Raw genomic sequence first — 14,869 nt, 5'->3', positions numbered from 1 at the left:
GTGTTCCTTCCATCAGAAAGTGGCAGCACATTCTAATTACTTTTAGTTTCCATGTTTCCTATTAGCTCCTGATTTAGTTTTTTAAATAAAAATTTTTTAATTGAAGTACCACGTATATACAGTAAAGTACTGATCACAAGTGTACATCTGATGAATTATCATACCCACGTAACTATCACTGAGATTAATCAGTAGAAAGTTCTAGGTCATCTCTATCTCCCCACACCCCGCCCTCATATCCTCAATCTTTACTGTTCCCCTCCTTTCCAGCAGGAAGTATTATTCTGACTTCTAACACATTGATTAGTTTTGCCTCTTTGGAAACTTTATATAAATAGAGTCACACATTCTTTTTTCTTTGACTTCTTTTGTTCAACATTATATTTGTGAGATGTATATTTGTGGTAGGTATCAATGCTTTTTTCATTTTATTCCATTTGTCAGAAACAAAAAACAAAAAAACACAAACCAACCCAAAACAACTCAGACACATAAAGTTTGTTACCGAGTCCAAGCTTGTACTGCTCACCGCATGACAGGCCAATAAATCAAGAGACATAGTGTTGGCGCAAGGAATAACAACTTTATTTGGAAAGCCAGCAGGCTGAGAAGATGGTGGGTTTGTGCCCCAAAGAACCATCTACCCAAGGTAGAATTCAAGCTTTCCTTATACTAAAAGGGGAGGGTGTTTGGCTGGTCCTTGCAAACTTCTTGGGGCAGGAATCCTTTGTTCTTGCAGCTGCCCAGGTAGGTCTGGTCACAATGTTCCTATAAACCTCCAACAAGAGAATTGTTATTTTCTGTTCTGCAACTTTTTATCTCTACATGAATGGGAAAGTGTTATACCTTTAAAGGTCAGAGCCTTGAAAATGGGCTATCACGTATATTTCAGGCTCTTGGCAACATTCTTTTTACAAAAGGTGCAGAGCCAGCATGACTGAGATAGGCAACAGAGCACAAGGGTTGCAGCTAAAGAAATAGATCCAACATGGAATCATGTTTGTTCTCTGTTACAGGTTCTCTGCACGCAAGTTTAATTGTACATATGAGAGAGAGAAAGAGAGATTGTTGTCTGTTGACTGTTGACCTTTGTCAATAAAAAAGCAAAAGCAGGCATCTGGAAAAGAAATCATGATGGGTAGGGTGGGGAGAGCCACCTTATTTCCGAGGGGTTCACGGATGGGCTGGATTTGATCTCAGAGGCTGACCTGGAGAAGTTTGGCTTGATCGTCAGGGGAAGCACTTTGAGTTGTTACAGATTTCTGGATTCTTGAGTTATTTGTGGATTCTCCAAAAATCCACACAAGTTTTGTGGTGAAGACACGTGATGGATTGTCTTTGGGAAACGTCTGCTGGTGTCCTTCTGCACCCTGATGGGATGCTCTACTTCCCTCATCAAAACCTCCCACATTGTAGGAATAGATTACATTTTGCTCATTTAGTCCATTGTGGTTGGATATTGGGGTTGTTTCCGTTTGGGGCTATTACTAGTAGTACGGCTATGACCATTTTTGTTCATGCCTTTATGTTGTACATATGTCTGCATTTCTGTTGGCTATTTACCTGGGAGTGAAATTGCTGGGGTGTTTGTGTGTTTATTCGTCAGCTACTTATTTCTTTATACTTTTAAGTTACTGTTCTATCAAAGTAGCTAACACAGTTTCTGGTGTGTCCCAGGCTCTTGTTACATATTTGGGAGGGAATAAATATGATGATAGAGGTTTTTTAAATAAATTTATTTATTTATTTTTGGCTGTGTTGGGTCTTCGTTGCTGCACGCGGGCTTTCTCTATTTGCGGCAGGCGGGGGCTACTCTTCGTTGTGGTGCGTGGGCTTCTCACTACAGTGGCTAGTCTTGTTGCGGAGCACGGGCTCTAGATGCGTGGGCTTCAGTAGTTGTGGCATGCGGGCCTCTAGAGCGCAGGCTTAGTAGTTGTGGCGCATGGGCTTAGTTGCTCCACGGCATGTGGAATCTTCCCGGACCAGGGCTCGAACCCATGTCCCCTGCGTTGGCAGGCGGATTCTTAACCACTGTGCCACCTGGGAAGTCCCCTGATGATAGAATTTTAAAGCGGCAGGTGGTTTTAGATTGTCATGGACACCAACCCTCTGGTTATTACGCTTTATGTATCCAATTTTGGTGAATTATTCCTCCATGTTCAGCATTTTGGCTCCCAATATCTCACTATTAGACAGAATGCTGATTGCACCACCACCCCCTGCAAATCACAGTGGTCTGATTTCCTTAGAATCCGCTCTGTGTTGGCATACTATTTCATGCATTATATTCTGACTCACCCTGTCTGGGCGTTTCTTTTCCCTTCACATTTTTATGACTGCACATTTAGGGTAGTGTCTGGTGAACAAAAAAAAGGCATTCCTTCCCCAGCTTGTCCATCCCCCATCAGCATGAGCCACTGACAAGCTCATAAATTCATCCCAGTTCTGTCCAGAAGCGTAGGACCTTGGGCCGTTTCTCAGTTCTCCCAAGAAGAAATGTGTTTCACACCCCTTAAGGAGGCAACTTGAAAAGATGGCCAACTTTTCAACAGGGTACTCAGACAGGCGTCAGGCATAGCTCCAGAAAACTCCCCAGAAAGCCAGAGAGGGCTGGGATGGGAGGAGAAGTAATATTGCAGAATAACTGTCCTCCAGACCCTTGCAGGCATGTTACTTATCTCATCTACTCATTCAGAACTCTGGGAGAGGTGAAATGATAGCCCTTTGACCAAGGAGAAAGCTGAGCCTCGGACGTAACCAGTCACAAGCTCGCCTGGGAAGTAACGGGGCTGCAAATAGACCCGCTCCCTCTGGCTGCCAGAGTCCTGGCTCTGTGGCTCTTAGATGTAAATTCCAAATTTAAGGCTATTCCTTTCGGACACTGCCAGAGCCTCCCTTCCAAAGGGAGCATTCCCTCTTGGAGTCTGAATATAATGGTGATAGATTTGAAACCTGTTTGAGATGGCTCTGAGATGGTTGAAAATCCAGCTTTATTTTACTGTTAATACTAAGCCCGGGGCAAGATCAAAATCAAGCACATAGGCTTTCAGCAATGATTGGTACTAACTCCTCTCCCCACGAGTATGTGGGAGACGGTTTTTTTTACTGTCAAAATGAGTAGAGGGCACGGCTGGCGTTTAGTCCCCAGGGGGCAGGGATGCTAAATGTCTTGCAGTGCCCAGGGTTGGTACCATGCGGTGCAGACCTGCCCTTCCCAAATGCCAGCAGTCGCCGGTAGAGAAACACTGACAGCTTGGCCACTTCATCCGTCTGGTAGCTCTGGTTATGGGACCTCATAATAACGAAGGCATCTTAAAACGAAAATGAACAGGTCCAAGTTTTGTGGGGTATGCAACGTAAATAATTGGGGATGGGTATTGGGAGAGGCTCTATAAGAACAAGGACGAAGAAATACCTTACTTTTGCAACTGTTATAAAAACATGACCGTGTGAAAAAATTGCTAAAGTCCTCTGCAGAGGAGGGGCCCTGGGACTGAAGCATTTCAGTGTCGGTGCTCCTGATGGTAAATTTCCTCTATGGCTTTACTGAGCCTCAAAGGTTCTGTTTTTCTTTTTCAGTGCTTTCCAAATAGTATGTTATTTCAGTTTTGATTTCCTCTTTGATCTGAAGGTTATCTGGGTGTCAAGTATTTAAGAGTTTTTGGTCACCCTTTTAGTCTTTATGTCTAATTTTATGGATTGTGATCCAAAAATGTGGTTTTCAAAAATGATTCCCTTTTTGTGATCAAGTAAGTACATGATGATTATTTTGTCAGTGTTCTGTGTATACACAAAATAATGTACATTGTCTTTTTTTTTTTTTTTTTTTAATGAATCATCTTTTTTTTTTTTTTATAGCTACTTTATTTATTTATTTATTTATTTTTGGCTGTGTTGGGTCTTCGGTTCGTGCGAGGGCTTTCTCTCTGGTTACGGCAAGTGGGGGCCACTCTTCATCGCGGTGCGGGGACCGCTCTTCATCGCGGTGCGCGGGCCTTTCACTATCGCGGCCCCTCCCGCTGCGGGGCACAGGCTCCAGACGCGCAGGCTCAGCAATCGTGGCTCACGGGCCCAGCCGCTCCGCGGCATGTGGGATCCTCCCAGACCAGGGCTCGAACCCGTGTCCCCTGCATTAGCAGGCAGACTCTCAACCACTGCGCCACCAGGGAAGCCCATGTACATTGTCTTTTGAGGAATGTGAGCTTTATTAAATTAGGTGAGTTGATTGTTGTATTCAATTTCCCTATGTCTTTTTTTTTTAATTGAAGTATAGTTGATTTATAATGTTGTGTTAGTTTCTGGTGTACAGCAAAGTGATTCAGTTTTACATATACATATATATATGTTCTTTTTTATATTCTTTTCCATTATTGAATATAGAATAAGATACTGAATATAGTTCCCTGTGCTATAAAGTAGGACCTTGTTGTTTATTTTATATATAGTAGTTTGTATCTGCTAATCCCACACTCCTAATTTATCCCCACCCCTTTCCCTTTGGTAGCCATAAGTTTGTATTCTATGTCTGTGAGTCTGTTTCTGTTTTGTAAATAAGTTCATTTGTGTCATATTTTAGATTCTACATGTAAGTGATATCATATGATAGTTGTCTTTGTCTGACTTACTTCACTTAATATGATAATCTCTAGGTTCATCCATGTTGCTGCAAATGGCATTATTTCATTCTTTTTTATGACTGAGTAGTATTCCATTGTATATATGTACCACGTCTTCTTTATCCATTCATCTGTTGATGGACATTTAGGTTGTTTCCATGTCTTGACTATTGTAAATAGTGCTGCTGTGAACATAAGGGTGCATGTATCTTTTCAAATTAGCTTTTTCTCAGGGTATATGCCCAGGAGTGGAATTGCTGGATCATATGGTAGTTCTGTTTTTAGTTTTTAAAGGAACCTCCATACTGTTCTCCATAGTGGCTGCACCAATTTACATTCCCGCCAACAGTGAAGGAGGGTTCCCTTTTCTCCACACCCTCTCCAGCGTTTATTAACTTTTTAACGATGGCCGTTCTGACCAACGTGAGGTGATACCTCATTGTAGTTTTGATTTGCATTTCTCTGATTATTAGTGATGTCGAGCATCTTTTCATGTGCCTCTTGGCCACCTGTATTCCCCATGTCTTTTTTTTTTTTAATCTTTTTTTTTTAAATATTTATTTATTTATATTTGGCTACGTTGGGTCTTCGTTGCTGCACGCGGGCTTTTCTCTAGTTTTGTCAAGTGGGGGCTACTCTTTGTTGCGGCGGACCTCTCATTGCGGTGGCCTCTCTCGTTGCAGAGCGTGGGCTCCAGGCACGTGGGCTTCAGTAGTTGCGGCACGTGGGCCCAGTAGCTGTGGCTCGAGGGCCCCAGAGTGCAGGTTCAGTAGCTGTGGCCCACGGGCTCAGCCACTCCGCGGCATGTGGGATCCCTCCTGGACCAGGGCTCGAACCCGTGTCCCCTGCACTGGCAGGCAGACTCCTAAGTACTGTGCCACCAGGGAAGTGCCCCCCATGTCTTTAAATTGACTTTATTTAGGGCCGCCTGGTTACGAAGGAGGTATATGGAGACCTTCCTGTATAGCTGTGTTTGAAATCAGGTACTCCCAGAACGTTAATAATATTTGCTTTATATTGTTAGCCGTTTTGTTAATAGGTGTCTGTAAGCTGATGACTGTTAGATCTTCTTTATAAATTGGGTCTTTTCGCATTATACTGTTTCTCTTTATCCTGCTTAATGCTTTTAATCATAAATTCTACTTTGTTTGAGATGAATAATTCCACCCCTTCTTTCTTTTTTCTTGCTTGCATTTGTCTGGTATCATTTTGCCCTTCTCTTTTACTTTATAAACCTCTCTTTTTGAGTTAGTTTTAAGTGGTTTCTGAGAAACAGTATGTTGCTGTGTTTTGTTTTGTTTTGTTTTTTAAATGTAAAAAATTCAAAGCCTGTCCTACAAAGGGAAAGTTCAGTCCATTCATACTTAAAATCAACTACCAAACTTGATTTCATGTCATTTTATATTTTTTTGTACATTTTCTCATAGAGATATTTTTTATTGAAGTATAGTTGATTTACGGTATCATGTTAGTTTCAGGTATACACAGCACAGTGATTCAGTTATATATATATTCTTCTTTTTAAAAATAAATTTATTTATTTATTTCGTTGCGTTGGGTCTTTGTTGCTGCAGGTGGGTTTTCTCTAGTTGCAGTGAGCGGGGGCTACTGTTCGTTGCGGTGCGCGGGCTTCTCATTGCGGTGGCTTCTCTTGTTGCGGAGCATGAGCTCTAGGCACAGGGGCTTCAGTAGTTGTGGCACATGGGCTCAGTAGTTGTGGCTCGTGGGCTCTAGAGCCCAGGCTCAGTAGTTGTGATGCACGGGCTTAGTCGCTCCGCAGCATATGGGATCTTCCTGGACCAGGGCTCGAACCTGTGTCCCCTGCATTGGCAGGCGGATTCTTAACCGCTACGCCACCAGGGAAGTCCTTTATATATTTATTCTTCTTTAGATTCTTTTCCCTTATAGGTTATTACAAAATATTGATATAGTTCCCTGTGCTATACAGTAGGGCCTTGTTGGTTATCTATTTTATATATAGTGGTGTGTATACATTCATTTCATTAAAAAAGAAATTTCTATCACTGATTCTTTTTTCTTATTTTTACTGATTTGATCATGTTGCTGCGTGTTCCCTTTTTTCCCCTTGTTCACTGGGAAGTGCTGTTCTTTTCCATCTTGTTAATTCTTACCTTATGCTTCCCTCTATTTAAAATCAAAGGCATTTTCCTATTATTATATGGATACGAGAAGCCTGCTATTTCCTGCAAGTCATTCTGTTTCATCACTGCCTTCTCTCTTTCCCCTGATGAGACCTTTTAATGCTTCCGTGTCATTCCCCCCAAATGAGAGCTTTGAGATGCTTTCCCAGGTTCCCCCTGGTCTGTTTCAACAGCACCCCCTCATCAGTCCCCAGTTCTTAGATTTTGCTGAGATGGTTTCCTACTCTGTTCCAGACTGTAATCAGAATTACTCTTGCTGTCCCTTTCCTGTCCCAAACACACCAGCTTAACTTCATGTGACACAGCCTAAGACCATCTGTCCCCTGTGAGGGTGGATGGTACATGATTGCACTGGACACCGCTGTCTGTCTTCTTTTCTTCACCTTCTGTCTTCAGGTCTCGGTGCTGATTTCTAGTGTTTGGTCAGAATTCTTTTCAGGTATGCATAACATGCTCCTCCTCTGCAGAGCCAGAAATATTTTCTTTTCCTGGGGAGTGAATGGCAGCTTGACTGGTGAAGGGCTCTTGGGTTGCAATCCTTTTCTCTCAGGCATCTGTGGATGTTTTCCCACGGTCTACGAGGCCCCGGGGTTGCAGGTGAGAAGTTCTTCTTTTTCACATGAGAGTCACTTGTTCTTTCTGGCTGGAAGCTTTTAAAATTCTGTCTTTGACCTTGGAGTTTAGAAATTCTACCAGAATATGCCTGGGTCTGTGTTTTTTCATCAACCCTGCCTGGGACTTGTGGAGGCCTCTCCTTCTACAGATGCAGACTTTTCTTTAGGGAAATGCTGTTTTTGTTTGATTATTGTCTTGCCTACTTTTCAGATTCCTATTATTTGCCTCTTGGGTCTCCTAGATCTGTTCTCCAAGTCTCCTAGCTTTTCCCTGTGAATTCTATCGCTTTGTCATTTTGCTCTATGGCATGAAACATTGCTTTCACAATTATAAAATTTGTGAAATTTACCAAATGTCATAAATTTCAAGATCATTTCAGGCCACTAATTTGAGTCTTAACAGTGACCCTGCATGCCTTCAGTTCATTTACTGAATTTTAAAACCTGAAAGTCACATTCTTCAGTCTCCTGTTGTTCTACACTTGAATCTCCTTGACCGTTTTATTTTGTTAGTTTTTCTTTAATGGCTCAAAAGGGCCTGTTCTGATGGTTCTGTTTACTCTTATTCTCTGACTGCCAGACCCCCTTAGGTGTGTTTTTATTTTTCTGTTTCTGCCTATCGGGGCTTCCTTCCATCCTCTCCTGAGTGGCCGTGGTTCTTGGAATGATGGACGGGGCCGTGGCCTTGGCTCCTGAGGCAACCTTTCCCCTCGCCAGCCTTGTCTTGCCAGCTCAGTCACAGAAGTGGACAAGCCTCAGCTGATCTGTGCAGCTTCTCCTTACTTTCTGGGGGACCCGAGAAAAGTTTAGGGGTCAGGCTTGCCCCAGGTTGCATTGTGCAACCAGAGACAGAGGTGTCTCCAAATACAGGTTGGGGCTTAGAAGATGAAGGCCCCTAGTTAGGGCCCTTTTCTCCCGTGGTTACAGCCCTGGACCTGACCCGCCGAGCTTGCCTGTGCCTCAGGGCCTTTGCACTTGCTGCTCCCTCTGCGTGGAACCTGTTATCCCCAGATCTCCACGCGGCTTCCTCCCTTCTCTCAGGTCTCTCTTCACTGAGGACCCTCTATTTCCCCCTTACCCTGCCTTCTTCTTCATCCTAGCTCTTATCTCTACATCCCATGGGATGTAGTTTTGCTTTTTTGTCAAGCCCAATAAGGAATAGGCACATTGTACTTTATCTACATCTGTATCCCCAGCACTGCAAACAGTCCTCGGCACCCAGTAGGCTCTCATTAAATATTTATTGAGTGCATAAGTCGGGGACACCCTTGACGGGATGAGGAAAAGTCTTGTCCTGTTGCAGATGGGCTGAGGATGGCGAGAAGAGCCCCCACCCCCTCTCACAGCACACGTAGTGAGGCCGGGTTGGTGCCCGATTTCATTAGCCCAGGAGAAAAAGTCACAGGGGAGCAGATGTGGCATTTCTCAGCGAAGCATCCACCGGCTCCAGGGCCCCTGTGTGGTGGGGTCTGTGCCCCCAGGCTGCCCCGGAGCCATCTGTGTGAGCAGGGCTCTGGGGGACCTGGGAAGCTCCCATGTATGCCCTGGGGCTTATACAACCTCAGGAAGCACTTAACCATTCCTGTCCTCAATGTGGCTTCAGATTCTAGGCCCTTCCTGGTTCTCAAGCCAGACTGGGGGTGAGCAAGGCCACGGATTCCATGGTGGGAAAGGAAGCATAGCTCAGGGGTCTCTGAACACCACCTCTGCCTCTAGCTCCCAGCATCCCTGGAGGTCTGGCTCCCCAGGGGAAGGGCAGTGGGGCTTACCATCCCCCACCCTCCCCCCTCCCCCTCCCCCTCCCCCTCCCCCAGAAGCAAGATACTCGGTGAACAGTAAGTGCTGCAACTGCTTGGGTGCTTTCCCATTCACTTCTCCTCTTAGCCAGAGCTCTCACTCCCTCTCAGATCCAACAAACAGAATGAAATAAAATCATGATGACCAAGGTGCTTTCTCACTGCATCTTGAGAAAGAGGAGCCGAGCGCTGCTGGGCACCTGTGTTTCCCGTGACATGAGCTGCTGCCCGGTGCTGGGTCCCTGGGCCCCTCCACCCCGGGAAGAAGGATGGAGAGTGGGTTAAGGCCATGGCCAAGTCATCTGCCACCTGCCAGGGCTGCAGGCTGGTCCTCCCGTTTTTTTTTGTTTTTTTTGTTTTTTTTTTAAATGACTATATGGGTGCTTTCCCTAGATATCCTTTCTTTTTTTTTTTTTAAACTTTGGGTTTATTTATTTATTTATTTATTTATTTATTTTTGGCTGTGTTGGGTCTTCGTTTCTGTGCGAGGGCTTTCTCTAGTTGAGGCAAGTGGGGGCCACTCTTCATCGTGGTGCGCGGGCCTCTCACTGTCGCGGCCTCTCTTGTTGCGGAGCACAGGCTCCAGACGCGCAGGCTCAGTAGTTGTGGCTCACGGGCCTAGTTGCTCCGCGGCATGTGGGATCTTCCCAGACCAGGGCTCGAACCCGTGTCCCCTGCATTGGCAGGCAGATTCTCAACCACTGTGCCACCAGGGAAACCCCTGTCCTCCCGTTTTGAAAGGCTGAAAGTCACTGCTTTGTGACTCCTAATACAAAGCTCCTCTTTCTGCCCTTCCCAGGGCTGTGGACCAGGAACAAAACCTTCCCACATGTCTCAGCCCCCAGAACAGTTTTGTTTTGTTTTGTTTTGTTTTCCTTCCGAGGTGTGGGCATTTAATGATGGAGCAATCGGGACTGGAATTACAAAGTATTTGGGGTGAGACTGTGTCTATTGATGGCTAATCTGAAGAAGTACTTTAAAGAAAAAGAAAAATACCAAAGATTACCCGTGAAAAACCTGAAAGGCAAGATCCGCGGCACCTCAGAGATGCTGTCAGACGCCTCGTGGAGTTGACGGGCTTTCTGCGCCCTCGCCTTCTTGGCACCTCTACTGGCTGACGTCTGTGCGCTTTCCCTGCCGGCGCCTTGGGGACCCCTCGTACCTGCTCCTTTGACCTCCTGAGCCCCCCGCCTGTGCCTCCGAGGACCCCGGTCCCTCTCCATACAGCTCAGAGGCCGGCTTTGGTGGTTGTGGTCCTGGCTCATTTTGGAAGCTGACTTGTGCTCCGTGATGAGAGTGGAGAGGCTGGTGCCCTTGACCCAGGCTGACTGTCCTTGTGCCACGTGGGCTTCAGCTGAAGATTTCTTTCTCTGTGGTGGCAGGCATCTCATAAATCAAGTGTCTTAATGGTACGGTGGCCAGTGACTTTTTAACTTTTTCTTTTCTTTTTAATTGTGTTAAAATACACATAACAGAGAATTCCCTGGCAGTCCAGTGATTAGTACTCTGCTCTTTCATTGCCGAGGTTCCCGGGTTCAATGCCTGGTCGGGGAACTAAGATCCCACAAGCCAGGGGAAAAAAAAAAAACCAAAAACACATCACAGACTTTGTTTGCCATCTTAACCATCTTTAAGTGTACAGTTCAGTGGTCTGAAGTACATTCACGTTGTCGTGTGGCCTATGACCACCACCATCCCTATAACTCTTTTCATCTGTAAATCTGAAACTCTATTATACCTGTTAAACACCAACTCCCTATTCCCTCCTTCCCCAACCACCTTTATACTTTCTGTCTCTCCGATTTTAGCTACTCAGAATACTTCATAGCGTGGAATCATATAGTATGTGTCTTTTTGGTGACTGGCTATTCGGGGTCCCTTGAGATTCCATATGAATTTTAGGATGGGTTTTTCTATTTCTGTTCAAAACCTTACGGCAGTTTTCATAGGGATTGCATCGAATCCATAGATCGCTTTGGGTAACATTGGCATTTTAACAATATTAAATCTTCCAATCCACGAACACAGGACGTGCTTCCATTTATTTACGTCGTCTTTCATTTCTTTTGGCAATGTTTTCTAGTTTTCAGTGTACAAGTCACCTCCTTGGTTAAGTTGATGCCTAAGTATTTTATTCTTTTTGATGCTATTGTAAATAGAATTTTTTGGGGTAACTGATTGACTGTGTCTTAAAAAAAAATACACAACCTGGGTATATGTCTGTTCCCTTTAGAAATGTTGAGATTTAGGAAAGAATTGAGAAGAAAATCAGAAATACACAGCACCCCCATGGTTCCCTCTTCACCTTCTCATTTTATTTATTTAAGTGTGGAGTATTTATTTCTCCATACTTCTTTGTATGTTTTCACATGCACGCATCATGCACATACACACACATCTACACATATACGTGTGTATATATTTTTGCAAGTTGGATTACTCTGTGTTTTTCTAGACTCTATTTCGCAATATATATCAAAAACATCTTTCTAACTATATACAGATGTTGCAAAACACACAATGGAGGTATAGCTGGCAGTTCTGATAGAATGAAACACACAAGACTTTTCTTTTTCTCGTCTTTTCTTTTTCTCATTTTTAGCCCAAGGTAGAATATCTGAGACTTGTGCATTGGAAAAAGTGCAAGCACCTAATCTGACCTGAAAAAGCAGGGACTTTGGCTGAGCGTTCTGTTTCATGGCCATATATAAAGATGAATGAAAATGATGTTGAATCTTAGGCTAGCTGCCTCAGAGACTGAGTTTTCTCGGGAGTCTGCACTGCCTGGCATGCAGCTACCTTCGTTGGCACTGGCTTGCCCTGTGGCTTCGGATATATAAATGGATTCCGTGGAACTGTGGGTGAAAACAGTGGTGCTCCCGAGGGCAGGAACCATAACGTCTTGTTCGCTGCTGTGTCCCCAGCACCCAGGACGGTGCCTGATCCATCAGACGTGCACGGTCAGTGCCTGTTAGACGGGCTGGCCTTGCAGCTACTCTTACTGCAGCCGGAGGGATACTCGGGCACTGATGCTCTTGGTGTCTCTTTCAGGAGGCTTGGAGTCCAGGCCTTTGGCACGGGGTGTCCGAGGCCGCAGCATCAGCATGAAGGTGCCCACCCCTTCCCGAGCCAAGCAGGGGACCTTCAAGACCATGCCCCTCCGGTGGTCTTTTGGCCCCAGGGAGAGACCCCTGGGCGCATCCATCGAGCTGGTAGAGTACTTGGAGTCCAGACGGAGACCTCGGTCCACGAGCCAGTCCATCGTGCCGCTGCTGACGGGCACTGCTGGTGGGGATGAGAAGGCAGACGCCACCCTCTCTGCTAAGGGTGAAGATAGCGGGCGAGCCGGCGACAGAGTGCTGGCCGAAGCGCCCTGCCCCTCGGGCCACCCCGGCAACTCAGATGGCCCGAACGCAGCAAGGGAGCTCAAGGAAAACGCAAGTCAGGATATCACGCTGCCCAAACAGTCTGACCTGCCCGTCACAGTGATGTCCTCAGTGGAGGGCGGGAAGCGAGCCCGGCCGGAGGGCCAGAGGACCACAAGCTGTAAGGGAAGTGGCCTGGCGGAGAGCCGTGGCCAAACACCCTCTCCCAAGGAGGCTCCCGGCGCTGCAACGTTGTCTAGAAACAGCACAGACAGTTGCCCAAATACCTCTGGCAAGATGAGGGCTGATGTGGAGAGAAGGGACCCCGAGGCAGACAGATGCCCACAGGGAACCCTCACCTTCCTGAGGTCTGTGTTTTGGAAGAGGGAGAGCAGGAAGAGTGACAGGGCAGAGGCGGTGAGTGGCAGGCAGAGCCCAGCTGTGGCTGAGCAGGCCCAAGGCTCGTCTCCGTCCCTCAGGACCCGAGAGAGCCTGGCCAGGGGCCCCGCCAGCCCCCTGGAGAGGGACGTCCGGTCAGCGCCCAGCTCTCTGCGCCTCCCTCGCAAGGCCGGCAGGCCCCCGAGGGCCACTGCCCTTGGCACGTCACAGAGAAGTGTCCCCGGGGAGCAGACGTCTTTCGGCACCTTGCCAAAGGTGAAGTACCACACGCTCTCCTTAGGTCGGAAGAAAACGTTGCCCGAGTCCAGCTTCTGATGGTGTGTGTTCCAGTGACGTGTGGAGCTGGCATCCTCGTGACTCTGCACTGAGCACCTGTAGGCAGCCTGTGTTGAGAGTGGGATTTGGGGAAGACAGTTGTCTTGTGACCCCTGAGAATAAACATTTTTTGGTCTCCGCATCTAGATTTCCAACACCTAATTCCAAAAATACCTTGTTGGCTGCTTTTATGCCACCATACCACAAGAGGGCGCTGGTGGGTCAGCAGAACCATTTCGAGGCAAGAACTGCTGTTTTGTTTAAATTTCAGGGCCTGAGTACTTTTACTAAGGAGTGATTGGATGTGGGCAAAACATAGAGCATAACTCTGTGATGAAGCCTCGTTAATAAGAATCTTCAGTATCAAATCAAATATTGTCATTGGTTTCTCCTATTTAAACTTTTTTTTTTTTTTTTGGGAAATAGTGGACTTAACAGGAAAAATCTTCTTTTCCTCTTGATGCTTCTCTGGGATAAAGCATTAAGGATGCCAAAAAAAAAAAAGTGATAGTGACACTACAGCAGGATTCTAGGATAATGAGGTGGGAGAGAAATGATTGAGATTTTAGGAGAGTATTTAATATATAACAAAATAATTGTATTAAAGTTTTTCAAGGTATTTAAAAATAACTATTTTGATACTGGGAAAAAAAGGAAGTTCTTTTTTAAAAAAAATTAACTATGAGATCTATGTACAATTTTAATAAAAGCTCATCTGTGAAACATGCAAATGACTGAATTATTCAAGTTAGACAAATGATCTTGTTTTGTTTCTGCTGCATAAACTTAGCTCATTGCTTTTTTTTTTTTACCATTTAACCACTTTTTAACATTGAAGTATAGTTGATTTACAATGTCATGTTAGCTTCAGGTGTACAGCACAATGATTCAGTTATACAGATAGATAGATGATAGATAGATGGATAGATAGATAGGTATATTCTTTTTCAGATTCTTTCCCCTTATAGGTTACTACAAAATACGGAGTATAGTTCCCTGTATATACAGTAGGTCCTTGTTTGTTATCTAAACTCGTTGCTGTTGATATCAGAAAGCCATTGATTGAGTTGTCTCTGAAAATTTTAAGTACTTTTAATTAAAATGATTTGCTGTTCTTTAAGGAAATAGAAGTCTCCCCAGGTCTCTCTCTGGAGGGCATGTACTTTCAAGGACTAGAGAGTCTGAGCCAGTCTCAACGGACCATCACTTTGTTACCAACTAGGGTCCTTGAACTCCTTAATCAATAGAAATTGATGAGAGGCCAGAGGAGGAATTCAGGAGAGTCTTTACTGGGACTCGTGCTGCAGCAGAAGGGAGCCAAAACAAGCAACATGTACCCTTGCTCACTCCCTGAGGTGGGGCGAGCTGGTCCCTTAAATGGGGTGAGGGGGGGTTGGGCCGGAGCGGTGGCTCAGGTGGTCTGCCCACCCCCTTGGTGGTGGCGTGTGCAGGGGTCATGCGCAGGACCCTGCTTTTCCTCCCCGCCCCTCAGAAGTGGCAGCTGGGTTTTGGCCTTTTTGTATCCTCTTGTTCATAATTTGCGTAAACTGCGCATGCGTGCAGGTATTTTTAGCCCCTTATAGTTTCTTTGTATTCTGTTGC

At 45.5% G+C, this 14,869-nt stretch overlaps 1 protein-coding gene across 2 annotated transcripts in view; it reads left to right on the top strand.

Annotated features, from left to right (window-relative positions):
- USP43 (ubiquitin specific peptidase 43) overlaps nt 1–13,950 on the top strand; it is a 62,306-nt gene extending 48,356 nt beyond the window's left edge. For both annotated transcript variants that reach the window (XM_007166331.3, XM_057536637.1), the window contains exon 15: nt 12,240–13,950. In XM_007166331.3, coding sequence (XP_007166393.3) covers nt 12,240–13,267 — 1,028 coding nt within the window. In that variant the 3' untranslated portion in view covers nt 13,268–13,950. The remainder of the gene's footprint in view (nt 1–12,239) is intronic.
- Nucleotides 13,951–14,869: the final 919 nt, after the last annotated feature.

The sequence above is a fragment of the Balaenoptera acutorostrata genome, chromosome 20, assembly GCF_949987535.1.
Source record: "Balaenoptera acutorostrata chromosome 20, mBalAcu1.1, whole genome shotgun sequence".
Classification (NCBI taxonomy): domain Eukaryota; kingdom Metazoa; phylum Chordata; class Mammalia; order Artiodactyla; family Balaenopteridae; genus Balaenoptera; species Balaenoptera acutorostrata.
This window is presented reverse-complemented; position numbering and strand designations above follow the sequence as displayed.